The 14087-nt window shown below is 35.6% G+C and overlaps 1 protein-coding gene across 2 annotated transcripts in view; it reads left to right on the top strand.

The window, feature by feature from the left end:
- The window catches only part of plcd1a (phospholipase C, delta 1a), a 31298-nt gene extending 18083 nt beyond the window's left edge, over window positions 1-13215 (top strand). The window contains exons 3-15 of one of the 2 annotated variants that reach the window (XM_067435421.1): window positions 4750-4978; window positions 5500-5629; window positions 5925-6153; window positions 6602-6803; window positions 6905-7049; window positions 7141-7293; window positions 9419-9568; window positions 10156-10315; window positions 11592-11708; window positions 11799-11977; window positions 12326-12461; window positions 12550-12699; window positions 12789-13215. In XM_067435421.1, coding sequence (XP_067291522.1) covers window positions 4750-4978; window positions 5500-5629; window positions 5925-6153; window positions 6602-6803; window positions 6905-7049; window positions 7141-7293; window positions 9419-9568; window positions 10156-10315; window positions 11592-11708; window positions 11799-11977; window positions 12326-12461; window positions 12550-12699; window positions 12789-12880 — 2072 coding nt within the window. In that variant the 3' untranslated portion in view covers window positions 12881-13215. The remainder of the gene's footprint in view (window positions 1-4749; window positions 4979-5499; window positions 5630-5924; window positions 6154-6601; window positions 6804-6904; window positions 7050-7140; window positions 7294-9418; window positions 9569-10155; window positions 10316-11591; window positions 11709-11798; window positions 11978-12325; window positions 12462-12549; window positions 12700-12788) is intronic. The other variant, XM_067435422.1, reaches the window with a different exon arrangement.
- The last annotated feature ends 872 nt before the right edge of the window (window positions 13216-14087 follow it).

Below are 14087 nucleotides of genomic sequence, written 5' to 3'. Positions count from 1 at the left end.
TAATTTGCCAAGTCTATGAAACCTCCTCCTATAAAACTATATAAAATTTTAGAAATAAAAACGGTACAAATAAATTAATGTTCACCTTTTATTTGTATTTAGCCTTTATACGAACAAGAAATCACCATCAAATAAACAAGACTCTCACTTCGCAGACGCAGTTTATTGAGCATTTTCTTTTAAGTTTTAAATTTCACTGAAGAACCATTCATAGCGCTATATTATCCTTTTATGCAAAACTATACCTTTATCTACTGATGCACAAAAAAATTAATAAAATAAGACTCAATTCAGTGGCCTATTTGTGCCCTGTTTGAGATGAGTGCACGCTGCTTTTTGCCAGGCTTTAAACAGGAGAAAATGATACATTTTCGTGAAGCCATGTCTGACCGTCTTTCACAAGCTTTGAAAGGTAATTTAAACGAGAATGAACGCATTGGTGTTAACACATGACATTGTGTGCAAATGTGGAAAGTATTCAAACAAATGTGCCACTTGCCTCTTACATAAATAGTCTACATGGATTATTTTTAACGCTTGGCATCGTATTATTAGACATTAGATTGATGCATGTCGATGTATTGTTACACCCCTAGTCGGCACCTCTCCGGCACAAGTTTAACATCAGCCCCATTTGCACGTGATTCGTATTATCTGGGGACCTCTGGTGATTTGTAATAATTGCAGAGAATGTCTGTGATCTTAATCCCGTGCGAATCGGCCATGTCTGTAATTTGTAAAGTAAAAATTCCCCCGCAAATTAGCCTACCTAGGCCTACCATATTTCGCCGAACACCGAGGTCCTGTGATAACATTAGTCCCGTGCGAATCGACATCTCTGTGATTTGGCCAGGATTAGGCGGATTGTATATACTTTTTGCAAGCTTTTTTTCTCCCTGTGAGCATTTCTATCTTTATCTTTCACGAAGAATAAAGTCTGCATTCATAATGCGCACCGTTAATTCCCGTGCAGCCGCGCCCACACGGATTATACTTTCACTTTAGAATGAGTATCAATTTGAGAGTAATCTGATTGAATGGTGTGTTTAATATTAACATCAATACTGTTCTGAATGAAAAACATAACAGAACAGTATAGTACAATGACAATCTTGTTTAAATAGGCGCTTTTACATTTAGTTTTGAAACTGAATCTTCCGCCGTATATTGTCAGCTTCCTACTCGTGATAAATGAAATCTGATTCCTGCCGCTGGTCTGAGCTCAGTTCATGGCGTCTGTTCGCTAACTGAACGAAATTATATTTATTTATTAGGCTACTGTAAAATAATCAAAACGATATCGATGCCTGTTTATGATTTCATACAGCTATCTATAACGAAGACTTGACATCATATCCGGGAGAAGTCAGTAAATTCGAGTAAAATCACAGGCTTTGCTTATCCCGTGCGAATGCGCCACGCAAAACTCAGATGTGGAGGAGTCATTTCTAAATCACAGAGGTCTCTAGATAATACTAATCCCGTGCGAATAGTGCTTTAGACGAACCACTTCCACGCCACTAAAGAAAGTTAGTCTTTCTTCTCTTATCAACTATTTATTTCTCCTTACTTGTGGAAGCTCGTTCAGTCACATTTGTGTTGCGGTCAGGGAAACTCTTTGTAGCTAAAACGTGCCGCGTTGGATCTATCAGCCTACTACTGCTGAGCACTGGCTGCGTGTCCGTGGTGTACGTCATCACGCAAGAAGCCAATCGTGTTCTGCTCTTTCTGATGGCATGCGCCCTGAACGTCAGTCATATCGAAATATCGGAAATGTGTTTAAAAATCATATCACCGTTATTGAAAAAAATTATATCGCGATATATATTGATATTGAATTATTGTCCAGCCCTATCCTGTACTGCACAATACACATGATTTGAGAGGAATAGCGCTTGTCCTTGTATATGTTTAACACTAGGATTAAAGGGCAGGGGCCATAGAAGGGGAGAGATTGTAATGTACAGCTGTGTTTGCCAAGCATATTCAGTAACCCTCAAAGAGAAGGAAACCACTGAGTTTATCACCTTCTTATCAGTGTCTCACTTGATGCCTGCAATGAGTTTTCTTTCATACAGCAGTACTTTGCCAAGATTTTCTGATTGAGAAAATATGATTTAGATTATTCATGTACCTCTCGGGTTAAGTTCACCCAAGGAAAACCCAAGGACAAATTATGTCATCATTTACTCACCCTTATGCTGTTCCAAACCTGTATGAGTTTCTTTCTTCTATTGAACACAGAAGAAAGTATTTTGAAGAATATGGGTAACCAGGCAGTTAACAGTAGCCATTAACTTAGATAGTATTTTTTTTCTTACTATGGAAACATTCTAAAAAAAAATCTTGATTAGGAATGACAGGAATTTGCTGAATTAAATTAAGGAATTTAATAAATTATGAAACTGGCTGAACATTGTCACGCGTTGCTGTGTAAACGAAGCTCACAAAGATGAAAACACATAGTATAGACTTTAATGCGAACACAGTAGAAACCTCTGTAGAAAGTGCAAACACAACAGCTATCACCAAACGAAGACAGGCAAAGAACTGATGAGAACACAGGGCTTAAAAGGCAGGCGATGATTGAAGAAACAGAACAGTTGTTAACTAATTATGTAAAGGTGTATGAACTGGCTTTTTATTTTTTTTATACTGTTGTCTAAGGTCAACTAATGACATTTGTGTGTTTTTTACATCCAAAACATTATAACTAATAAGTAATAGGTAATAGGCTATTTTCTACACTGGTTTTGAGGCTCTCTTCTGAACGCTGGGTTTTAATGGGCGTTACGCACTGGAGACTTGGAAATAACGCCAACGGCTAGGATTGGATTTGAGCTTCTGCTCCCCTTTCAGTTCAGTTCACATGAGGGAGGGATTGATTTCAAAGCGGCGACCAGAATGATTCTCTCACAGGGCTCGTGGACGTCTTTATCTGACAAACACAATGATTTATTTCTCATCCACCCGCGATTGATTGGAATATTATTTCTGTATTACATGGCCTGTACGATCTGTGGATATAAGCATGAACACACACACACAAGCGTGTGCGTGCCCAGATCAAAAAAATATTATTTCTGCCAACGGGATACTGAATTACATGTGCTTATTATTCTGTAGAGGCGGTGTTTCGCCACTAGATGACGTTAAGATGTGAACACGACCGTTTTCTGGCCCTGATGTCTATAAAAACTTTTCGAAAAGGACGTTTTCAGCTCTGAAATTTACAGGATAATCTTATATTACCATGACCTTATATATATCAAAAGCTCAAGGGAAAGTTGATTTCTCAATTCATCACCCCTTTAACGAGGGAATTAACTAATGAACAGGGACACATTCAAACATATTATGGCCTCCTCCCAATAGCGGAGAGAGGGAGAGGGCTGTGAAGAAGGGTGATGAAGGGGTAGCAGTGGTAGGAGGTGAGGCAAGTTCACTGGAAGACTTGCCTTGGACCGCTTGCTTAGGCAAGAATAGTAAAAACCACAGAGCGAGCAGGCAGAGTAACTGAACTGCAGGCAAATCCATGGTGATGGGGGAAAAATCTACTGTTTAAGGCCCTTCTGTCACTCATTGCTATGTAAATGAAGCTCACAAAGACAAAAAATATTTCAAATAGACTTTAGACTTTATCACCAAACGAGAACGGACAATGAACTGATGAAAACTCAGGACTTAAATAGGCAGACGATGATTGATGAAACATAACAGGTGTTAACTTATTATTAAACAAGGAAATTAACTAATGAACAGGGGATACAGGCAAACAGAACAATCAAAGAATAAACTACACTGAACATTAACAGAATGTATACTTTACAATTATTACATCAAAATTATAGATACATTAATATTAATATTAAAATTAAGACTTAATTACAAATTAAGTGTTTTTATATAATAAATCCATAAAATAAATTAAAATGTAACTATTGAAAAAAATATATAAATTAACAAATCTAATAAAAAATATACACATTAAAAAAAGATGTAAATAAAACAAGTATTTAAAATACAATTTCAGTTTTTCTACTTCAAAATTTCACATGTATTCCTTGCATTAATTGCCATTTCTTTGTTTGGTGATTTTTTTTAGCAGTCTCATTTTAATTTTTAATTTTTTTACAAATATTTTGAAGATAAACCAAGATCTTTGAATATCTTACAGGTTTGGAATAACATGGGGGGAGTCAATTATGACACCCCTCATATCATCTGAAATTATGAAATTATGTCTGAAATTAGGTTGTCTCTATGGGTAAATTAAACTGAAAAATTACATGATTAAAAATCCCACAAACAATTATATACACTTACTTTAATCGCATTCCATTTATTTTATTTTTCTTCAAATATCATTAAAATTGGAAATAAATTTGGAATTTCAATTCTGCTTTTTTTGTTAAGAGATAAAATCTTGAACCTAAAATCTTGGCCACTCAGCTGTATATTTTAGTGGTTTGAAGATTATTAGGTATCAAAATATATTATATTAATATTGCACTACTTTCATGTACAGACCTGCATATCACATTGGTCTCAGAAATAACGTGGCTTCAGGCTGTAGTTTTGTTGTAAATCACTCTTCTGGATGAGTTCAGATGCGAAAAGGTCAGACTAACAAAGATTTCTTGTGAATAGCAGTTTTATTCACAAAAGGCTCAAAATGTTATTTGAAAACCAGTCAGTTAAGACTCAGAAATGAGTAATAATTAAAAAAATCTCTTGCTTCTTTTATAGTCAGCCTCGAGGACATTGATTCTGTGCGGCTTGGCCGTCAGACTGAAGGGCTGCAGAAGTACACCGACTCCTCAGTGGAAGACCGTTGCTTCTCCATCGTCTTCAAGGGTCGACAGCATAACCTGGACTTGATTGCCTCATCCAAAGAGGAGGCCAAGCGTTGGGTCAACGGTCTGGAGAAGGTCATCAACAGCATGTACAACCTCAACCGGCAACAGAACAGCGAACAGTATCCTTGAACATCTAATGTGTGTGTGTGTGTGTGAGCCTGTTTATGTGGTTTATGAGGACACAAATTTGTATAACTACATGGGTATTACACTTGTATTACACTATAAATGTGGTTTATGAGGACATATCAAATGTCCTCATAATTCAAATGGCCTTAAAAACATACTAAATGATGTTTTTTTGAGAAAGTAAAAATGCAGAATGTTTCCTGTGATGGGTAGGTTTAGGGGCAGGGGCAGTGTAAGGGGATAGAAAATACGGTTTGTACAGTATAAAAACCATTATGCCTATGGAGAGTCCCTGTAAATGTGTGTGTGTGTGTGTGTGTGTGTGTGTGTGTGTGTGTGTGTGTGTGTGTGTGTGTGTGTGTGTGTGTGTGTGTGTGTGTGTGTGTGTGTGTGTGTAATTAATTAATATATAAATATATATATATATATATATATATATATATATATATATATATATATATATATATTAATTTCTAGTATTTAATATTCAGTCCTTACATCAGATTAAAAGCTGGATCTATGACTGCATGCGTAAGGCAGACAAGAATGCAGACAACAAAATGTCCTTGAAGGAGTTGAAGCATTTTCTACGTCAGATCAATATTGAGGTGGACGATGGTTACGCCGCGGCGCTCTTCAAGGTTAGACGAATCCTACTCTTATCATTTTAATTTCCAATTGCACAGGTAATTTATAGCATTGTTTGTTTAAATTACTGCTATTTGGGATTAGAGTGAAACTAAATGTTACTGCTATTCGGGATTAGGGTGAAACAAAATGTTACTGCTATTCGGGATTAGGGTGAAACAAAATGTTTAAATGACTTAAACTCACTGGCAGCAGTCTAAAATGCTGAAATTTAAAAACAAAAAAAGTTTTTGGTGTCTCCTGTTGTAGGTCCTCAAGAACATTTTTTTATTATTTCATATATTGCAGCAATGTGACACATCAAATTCAGGAACTCTGGAGGGATACGAAATTAAGCAATTCTACAATTTGCTGACTCACCGTCAGGAAGTTGATGTGATCTATGCAAAGTATGCTCATACTAACGGAGAAATGAGCTCCAGCGACCTGTTGAGCTTCCTCCAAAATGAGCAGAGGGAGCCGGTGTCTTTGGATTATGCACTAAAGCTTATCAATAAATTTGAGGTGGATGAAATAGGTAATGGCACTTTTATGACACTATTACCTGAAGAAATACACCTGATAACATTTCTATTGTAAATAAATGCTGTGCATTTGAACATTCTATTAATCAAAAAATCCAGAAAGATTGTTTATATTAAACTATTAGGCAGCACAACAGTCTTCAACATAATAATCATAATAATCTTAATAATCATAAATGTTTCCTGAGCATCAAATCAACATATTAGAATAATCACAGGATAATAAGCCATCACAGGAATACTTTTTTGAAGAAATTATATATATATATATATATATATATATATATATATATATATATATATATATATATATATATATATATATATATATATATATATATATATATATATATATATATATAAATGTATTAATTTTTTATTTTAATATATTTTACAATTTCATTTTAATATATATAAAACAGTGTTTTCATATTTATCCAGCCAAAGTGAACAAGCACATGAGCAAAGATGGTTTCCTGATGTACCTGAACCATGAAGAAAGCTCCATCTTTAACCCTGCCCACAAAACCCTGTACCAAGACATGCGCCAACCGCTCAATCATTACTTCATTTCCTCTTCCCATAACACCTATCTGATGGAGGACCAGCTGAAGGGGCCTAGCAGTACGGAAGCCTATATCAAGTACGAACATGTCTGTTTATGCAGGAATTCTCAACAGCAATGCATTAACATATTAAGCTTTTATCCATAAGCAATGTAAGAGAATTGTTGTTGTCTTTTAGGGCGCTGACGAAAGGATGCCGCTGTGTGGAGCTGGATTGCTGGGACGGTGAAAACGGGGAGCCAGTCATTTACCACGGCCACACGCTCACGTCTAAAGTGCTCTTCAAAGACGTCATCAAGGCCATTAAAGAATATGCTTTCAAAGTGAGTGGAATGACACAAATTGTATGCCACAATCACTTACTTATAATAGCAGATTTGTAGATTATGAAAACTTGTTTCTTTGCTATGCTAGACCTCACCGTACCCAGTGATCCTGTCTTTGGAGAACCATTGCACCATACCGCAGCAGAAAATCATGGCCCATCACTTAACCTCTATCCTGGGCAGCGCACTGCTCACTGAACCTCTGGGGCATAACATGCCCACCATATTTCCAGGACCTGAGGTTAGACCCCTGTAAATAAAAAGCTTAAATGTTTGTTTCCTTCACCACTGCTCATTCTATAGACTACATTAGTGCATGACCACTTTTTTCAGCAGACTTTTTTCCGGAAGTATTTTTTCCATTAATTTTTCCTATAAGGTTTTTAAAAAAGTTATTTTTAAAGCGTTATAAATCAATATAACGAACCAAATATATGAACCAAACGAACCAGCCATGATGTAAATCACAACATAACAAATATTTATTTGAAGCAAAAAAAGACAATTAGCAAATTGGACAAAAAGACAAAGGTATAAGACTGTGTACTTAATGTCTTTAAAAAGGTAAAGAATTACAATCCCACAGCATGGGATATATTAGGCAGCATGTGAACATTTTGTCCTCACAGTTGATGTGTTAGAAGCAGGAAAAATGGGAAGGCGTAAGGATTTGATTGAGTTTAATGAGGGCCAAATTGGGATGGCTAGATGACTGGGTCTGAGCATCTCCCAAAATGCAGGTCTTGTTGAAGGAAGTAACAGTGGTGAAAAGGCGACAGGGTCATGGGTGGCCAAGGCTCATTGATGCACATGGGAAGGCTGGCCTGTGAGGTTAAATGAAGCTATTCGAATGACATAATCAAATTAAAAACAAAAAAAATATAAAGCTTTTATGGTTGATTATATCTATGGAAGCAATAGATTTTAATAGATTTTACATTTTTTTTATTGTAAAATATGCATATATAGATGCAAATATTTAATTATTGTGAAAGTGTATGGAAGCAGGCCTGATAATGTCATTTATTGTGCTTTATGGGAGTGGGCATTCCCTGCAGAGCTCGCTGCAACTCTCTGATTTGTGGAATTTTCTGTACAGCATCATGGATAATGTAGTTTTTCACCACAAATTGTAGTTTTTCACCATGTTGTTAAACATGATTATTATTAAATTAAAAATCATTAAGTTGAATCAATCAATCTGGTGACTTCAACAAAATAATTTACCATTTATGAGCAACCTTGGATCTCACAACAGGTCTTTCTTTAAACATTTATAATTAAGCATTAAAAATCAATTTCCCTATGGATAATTTTTTTTACTTCTGGAACCTGACTGTAGCACTATAGCGCTATGAAAAAGAATGGATGCGTACAACTCTGCATACAATAGAATAGATGACACTACATATTGCCACCTGGTGGACAACAGAAACAGATTTCTAAGGCTAAACCTCTTAAAAGCTCACCACACCCTACTTTCCTCAAATTACTTTCTCATCATCCCTGCTAACTTCCTGTTTACTTCTTTATCCATGAATTCAAATAGCTCAAATCAGAGGAAGTGATCAGTAGAGCTATGAAAAAAGATGATCTTTTTTTAGACTGTAGCCATTTATGATCCACCAAAACATGCACAGAGCTTTTGAGTAGCAGCCTGAAAGGCAAATGACAAGACAGTACATGTTCAGACTGGTTTTTTTCTTCTTCTGGTTTTGGGATGGTAGGGGTTTCTGAATTATGCTTGTCCAACAGGCTTGAATCTTTTCATTGACCTGTTCAAATTAAATTTCAACCCTGAGCTTTGTCCTGCACTAAGAAGTTCCGGCAGTTTTTCCAAATTAAAACTAGGGCAGGATCATAATCAAGGGAGATTCTAATGTTTCAGCCTGAGGGCAGCTCAGCCACGAACCATCATCCATGCACAAACACACTAACAAGCGAAACAATAGTAAAGCCTCGTCTTTCAGTTTTGTTTGTTATATGTGAAGGTTATGTAGAATTTCTCACGCAAAACTCCTACCTATCCCACACGTCTTGGGTTTGTTCTTCATTATAATTGTATTATTGTTTCCATTTGATCAATTAGTAATGCTTGCTATTTTTAAATACCTTTTTATAAATATCATCACATCTTTTTTATATATATATATATATATATATATATATATATATATATATATATATATATATATATATATATATATATATATATATATATATATAGTTTAAATGTTTCAGCTTCCAATGAAAGTGTAGAATACACAGCTTAACTGAACACATGTAACACATTTCAATGATATTTATTATACATTAAAATAGATGATATATTTGTGTCATCTACAAGTAAATGTTTACATTTCCAGGAGATGAAGGGACGTGTCCTGATCAAGGGAAAACGTTTGAACAAACTGGATGCGGCATTCAACAACAACACCACAGAGGATGTGGATAGTGTATCAGAGGAAGACGAGGCTGCTGAACTGAAAGAGGGTGAACAAATACCTAAAGGCAAGGTGTGTTAAAAAATCCCTGCAGTCATTCAAAGTCAACAACACAACAACTGCTGACCAACTCATGATCATGATCAGTACAGTGGAACTCTGGAATGTTTATTTACAAAGAGCTTTTACCAATTAAAAAAGAAGAACTAATTCAATTTTGGAAAACAAGTCAGTCAAGTGCTAGAAAATGAACACTCACAAAACCCATAATATGAGTAAAAATTTTGAAAAAAGGCACTTACTCGCCAGACTTTATTTGGAAGTGCAGCATAGAATTTGGTTTAAATCGAATGATTCACAAGTTTAATTTTTTATCTTTTTAAAAAAAATATAAAGTGGAGAACTATGCGGAAACTTTCAAAATGCTCCACATAGTACACTTATAGCAATGGAGTATATTTGCATATACACAAAGCTGTGGTAGATAAGGTCACGTTCAAATTGGCACACTCAGCTGTCGAAGATTTTCTACAAAAGCCTGATTCAAATCATTAGACCACAGATTTGTTCTGCTTATTTGTCATCTCTTTTTCATTGCATGTGTGAAGTCTATTTTTGTTGCATCCTGTATTAAAAATCTACTTTTGATTCATTTGTAGACTTCTAAAAAGATCAAGCTGGCTAAGGAGCTGTCAGATCTGGTAATCTACTGCAAGAGTGTCCATTTCAGCAACTTTGAGCATTCAAGAGATAATCAGGCCTTCTATGAAATGGCCTCGTTCAAGGAGAGCAAAGCAATGAACCTGGCGGAAACCTCAGGTATAAGGGTGCACAATACAGTGCTGCAGGGATGATGTATTTTGTAAACCAAAACCTAGAAATGAGTAGCATTTTAGCAGTTCTGGCATTAAAGGGATAGTTCACCCACAAAATGAAAATGATCCTATGATTTACTCACCCTCAAGCCATCCTAGGTGTATGACATTCTTCTTTCAGCCAAACACAATTGGAGTTATAATTAAAAATCCTATCTGGCTCTTCCAATCTTTATAATGGGAGTGAATGGTAGATTATGAGGCCCCAAAAAGCCCACCCTGAGCCGTATGGATTACTTTTATAATGGATGCACTTTTTGGACTTCAAATTCTAGGGTGCCATTCACTCCCATTATAAAGCTTGAAAGAGCTTATAATATAGGAACTTTTAATATATTCTGTTTGGCTGAAAGAAGAAAGTCATATATACCTAGGATTGCTTGAGGGTGAGTAAATCATGGGATATTTTTATTTTTGGGGGAACTATCCCAGTCAATTGGTTTTTATTTATGGGTTTTCATTTAAATGCCTGAAATAAGGCCTGTGGTTAACAAAAGCTCAAAAACACAAAGGTTTTTCAGATTTTCCATTGCAGCATTCTCTCCATATTTATATTTTTGTAGCCTTTAGCCACATGCTAGATCCTTCACTGCAAGCCGAAAGTAACACTCCCGCTAAACGGCTGGTCTTTAAATTCTTAAACTTAGGAACAATACAAGTCAACACCATTATGATTAAAAGTTTGCTAAAAGGTTTTCCCATTAAAGCAAGGTGGTATTTGACTCTGGTAAGCCTGTCAATAGCAGACTGGTAGGAGTGGCCTTGAATGGCAACATGCCCAGTGCATTGTGGATGTTGAAGTTTTAAACAAGCAACTTTTTGACAAACGGGAAGACAACAGTCCGTTTTTTTTCTAGTCAGGTAGCACCAATTTGAAAAACATTTTTTTCTTTCTACTTATAGACAGCCAATGTTTTTTTTGAAAGGCCTTTGTTTATAGCCTATGTTTAGCCTTTTTATTCAGGCAATTTTATTAAGGCTTATCATTAGATTATCATAAAGAAAAAAAAAGAAAAATCAAACTTTTGTTGTTCATAGCTTATTTTCTGTAATAATCCAAATGACCTTTTGAGTTTTTGTGGGCGGAACCAGGGTGATGCTAACTTCAAGGTTTGCTTACAAAAATATGTCATCAGTGCAGTGCTAAAAAAAAATTTGCCTTAAAAAAGATATGAATGATGTTTTCAAAATGTCCCATTTTTTTGGCTAATTTCTTAAAGCTAAGGCATTTATTCATCACAACATGGATAAGCTGAGCAGAATCTACCCAGCCGGCTCCAGAACCAATTCGTCCAACTACAATCCAGTGCCACTTTGGAACGCCGGTTGCCAAATAGGTGCAAAGCCCACTGTGATATGACACAATATGAGTCTGATGCAGTCTGTTTATAATATTAATCTGTTTTTATCTCTCTAATTGGTTTAAGTGGCTCTAAACTTCCAGACTCCCTGTAAAGAGATGGATCTGAACCAGGCCCTCTTTTCACCTAATGGCAAGTGTGGCTACATACTGAAGCCAGAGTTTCTAAGAGACCCGGGCTCCCAGTTTGACCCAGTGAACCTCAGTGTAGGCCCCTGGCTGAAGAAGAAGAACCTACATATCATGGTGAGATTCTTCTGTCCAAAAGAAGAAAAAAAGGGATGGACTAATATTATTCTGCCCCATACAATAAATAATTAATTAAAAATAAAATGTTATATATATATATATATATATATATATATATATATATATATATATATATATATATATATATATATATATATATATATATATATATATATATATATATATATAATAACGACTTAAAAATAACAATCTCTTCTCTTTCGTGCCACTCTCTTATGCGATTCACGTAAGCACCACAACAAGTACATGGAATCTCATTCATTCCTAAACCAAATGCAATCCTATCCAAACCAATCCAAACACAGTGATAATATGTCTGTTTAGATCATCTCAGCCCAGCAGCTGCCTAAGATCAATAAGGACAAACAGACGTCCATTGTGGACCCTCTGGTCAGAGTGGAGATCTACGGTGTGCCAGATGATAATGCCAGCAAACAGACGCATCACATTGAAAACAATGGCAAGTGTCAACAGTGCATTTACATTTACACATTTAGCTAGAAGTCTTTTAACCAAAGTGTAGGTCACTTAAATGTTTTTTGTTACAGGTTTCAATCCTATGTGGAATACAAAATTCCAGTTCATTGTTCATGTGCCTGATCTGGCTTTGGTGCGGTTTGTGGTGGAGGACCATGATGTTGCTTCCCACAATGATTTGGTTGGCCTGTACACTTTGCCCTTCACCAGCATGCAAAACGGTGAGCCGGTGAAAATAAGTGCGAAATGACTTTCTGTTGTGCAGTTGTTTATGAATATGCTCACCATAAGTCCCATCTTCTCTCTTCAGGATACCGGCATGTGCCTCTGCTCACGAAGATAGGAAGCCTCATTCCTTCAGCGGGACTGTTTGTACACATCATGATTCTTGATGCTAAATAGACTGCAACATTTCCTCTCAGTCATCTCAATGTCGAAGTGCAGATCAATGAACAGGAAAATCAACTGAACTCTCCGACGCAAACACTTTCTAGGATAAGATTTGGACTTCCTTTTCCGATGTGCCATGCGGTTTACCAATTAGCCCACCTTGCTTTGCAAGTACCAAGATGTACCTAAAGTGCTTCGTGGAATTAGTAGGTGTGGTTCAATTTAGAAGGTGGGGTAAAAAATTCTTTGTTAGGCCTATGTTGAACCTAAAGACCAAAAAATCTAAATATTTAAGCACAAATCCAATAACTCTCAGCATTCTACACATTCCCCATGTCTTCTGACTTGAATAAATATTGTTTAAATGTAAATTATTCATAATTTAAATATTACTAAAGTTAAAACAAGTCTATTTTATATATATTTAAAATATTTTTTATATATATTTTAAGTGAATTAGAAAAATGAAAATGACTTTTTTTTTTGCTTTTGGAGACCAATAAGAGAATAGTACATTCAGCTCCATTTTACCGAATTGAAGTCGATTTTGGAGAATTACACAGTCCAGAAAAATGTTACAAGTTAAAAGCAGATTTATTATGTGACTACTAAAAAGTAAAAATGTTCCAGTCTAGTTCCTGCCTGAATCAATTTATCACCTACTTTATCAAACTGATTCACTTTAGTCAAAGATTTGTAATTGGACTATATATTTTACCTAACACTGTTTTATATTTTAATATTAAAAAGTAGGCCTTTGTATTTAAAAAATATACTACACTGTTGCCTTTTTACATTAACATTAGTATTAAATTAGTATTTAAACAGTGTTTGTATTATTTCTTTCTGATTATCAATGAAATTGTGTTCATGGACAAACATCACCTTCGGGTGCGTTTACACATATGTACTAAAAAACTATAAAGCTTTTCCTTTGCCTTTTTCGCGTACCCACATCAACGTTGTCAAACCGATCCCCATTCGCACGGATTCGCAAAAACGCTGTATTATGCATGCCTGGCCAGTAGATGGCAATCTCATGTTTTGCCGCAGGACAGCAATTGCAAGTAAATGCTAATCTTTGCAGGACTGTAATATGAAAAGTGTGCAAATGGCATATTTTAGCAACTGTGTGAAAGTGAATAGCACATAACAGGCAAAATACTGTCAAACATTAATATCTATCGGTACAATGTGTCACATGACACCACACGCACCA

This window comes from Pseudorasbora parva, chromosome 24 (assembly GCF_024679245.1).
Source record: "Pseudorasbora parva isolate DD20220531a chromosome 24, ASM2467924v1, whole genome shotgun sequence".
Classification (NCBI taxonomy): Eukaryota; Metazoa; Chordata; class Actinopteri; order Cypriniformes; family Gobionidae; genus Pseudorasbora; species Pseudorasbora parva.
The sequence above is the reverse complement of the archived record's forward strand: the minus strand, read 5'-3'. Positions and strand labels throughout refer to the sequence as shown.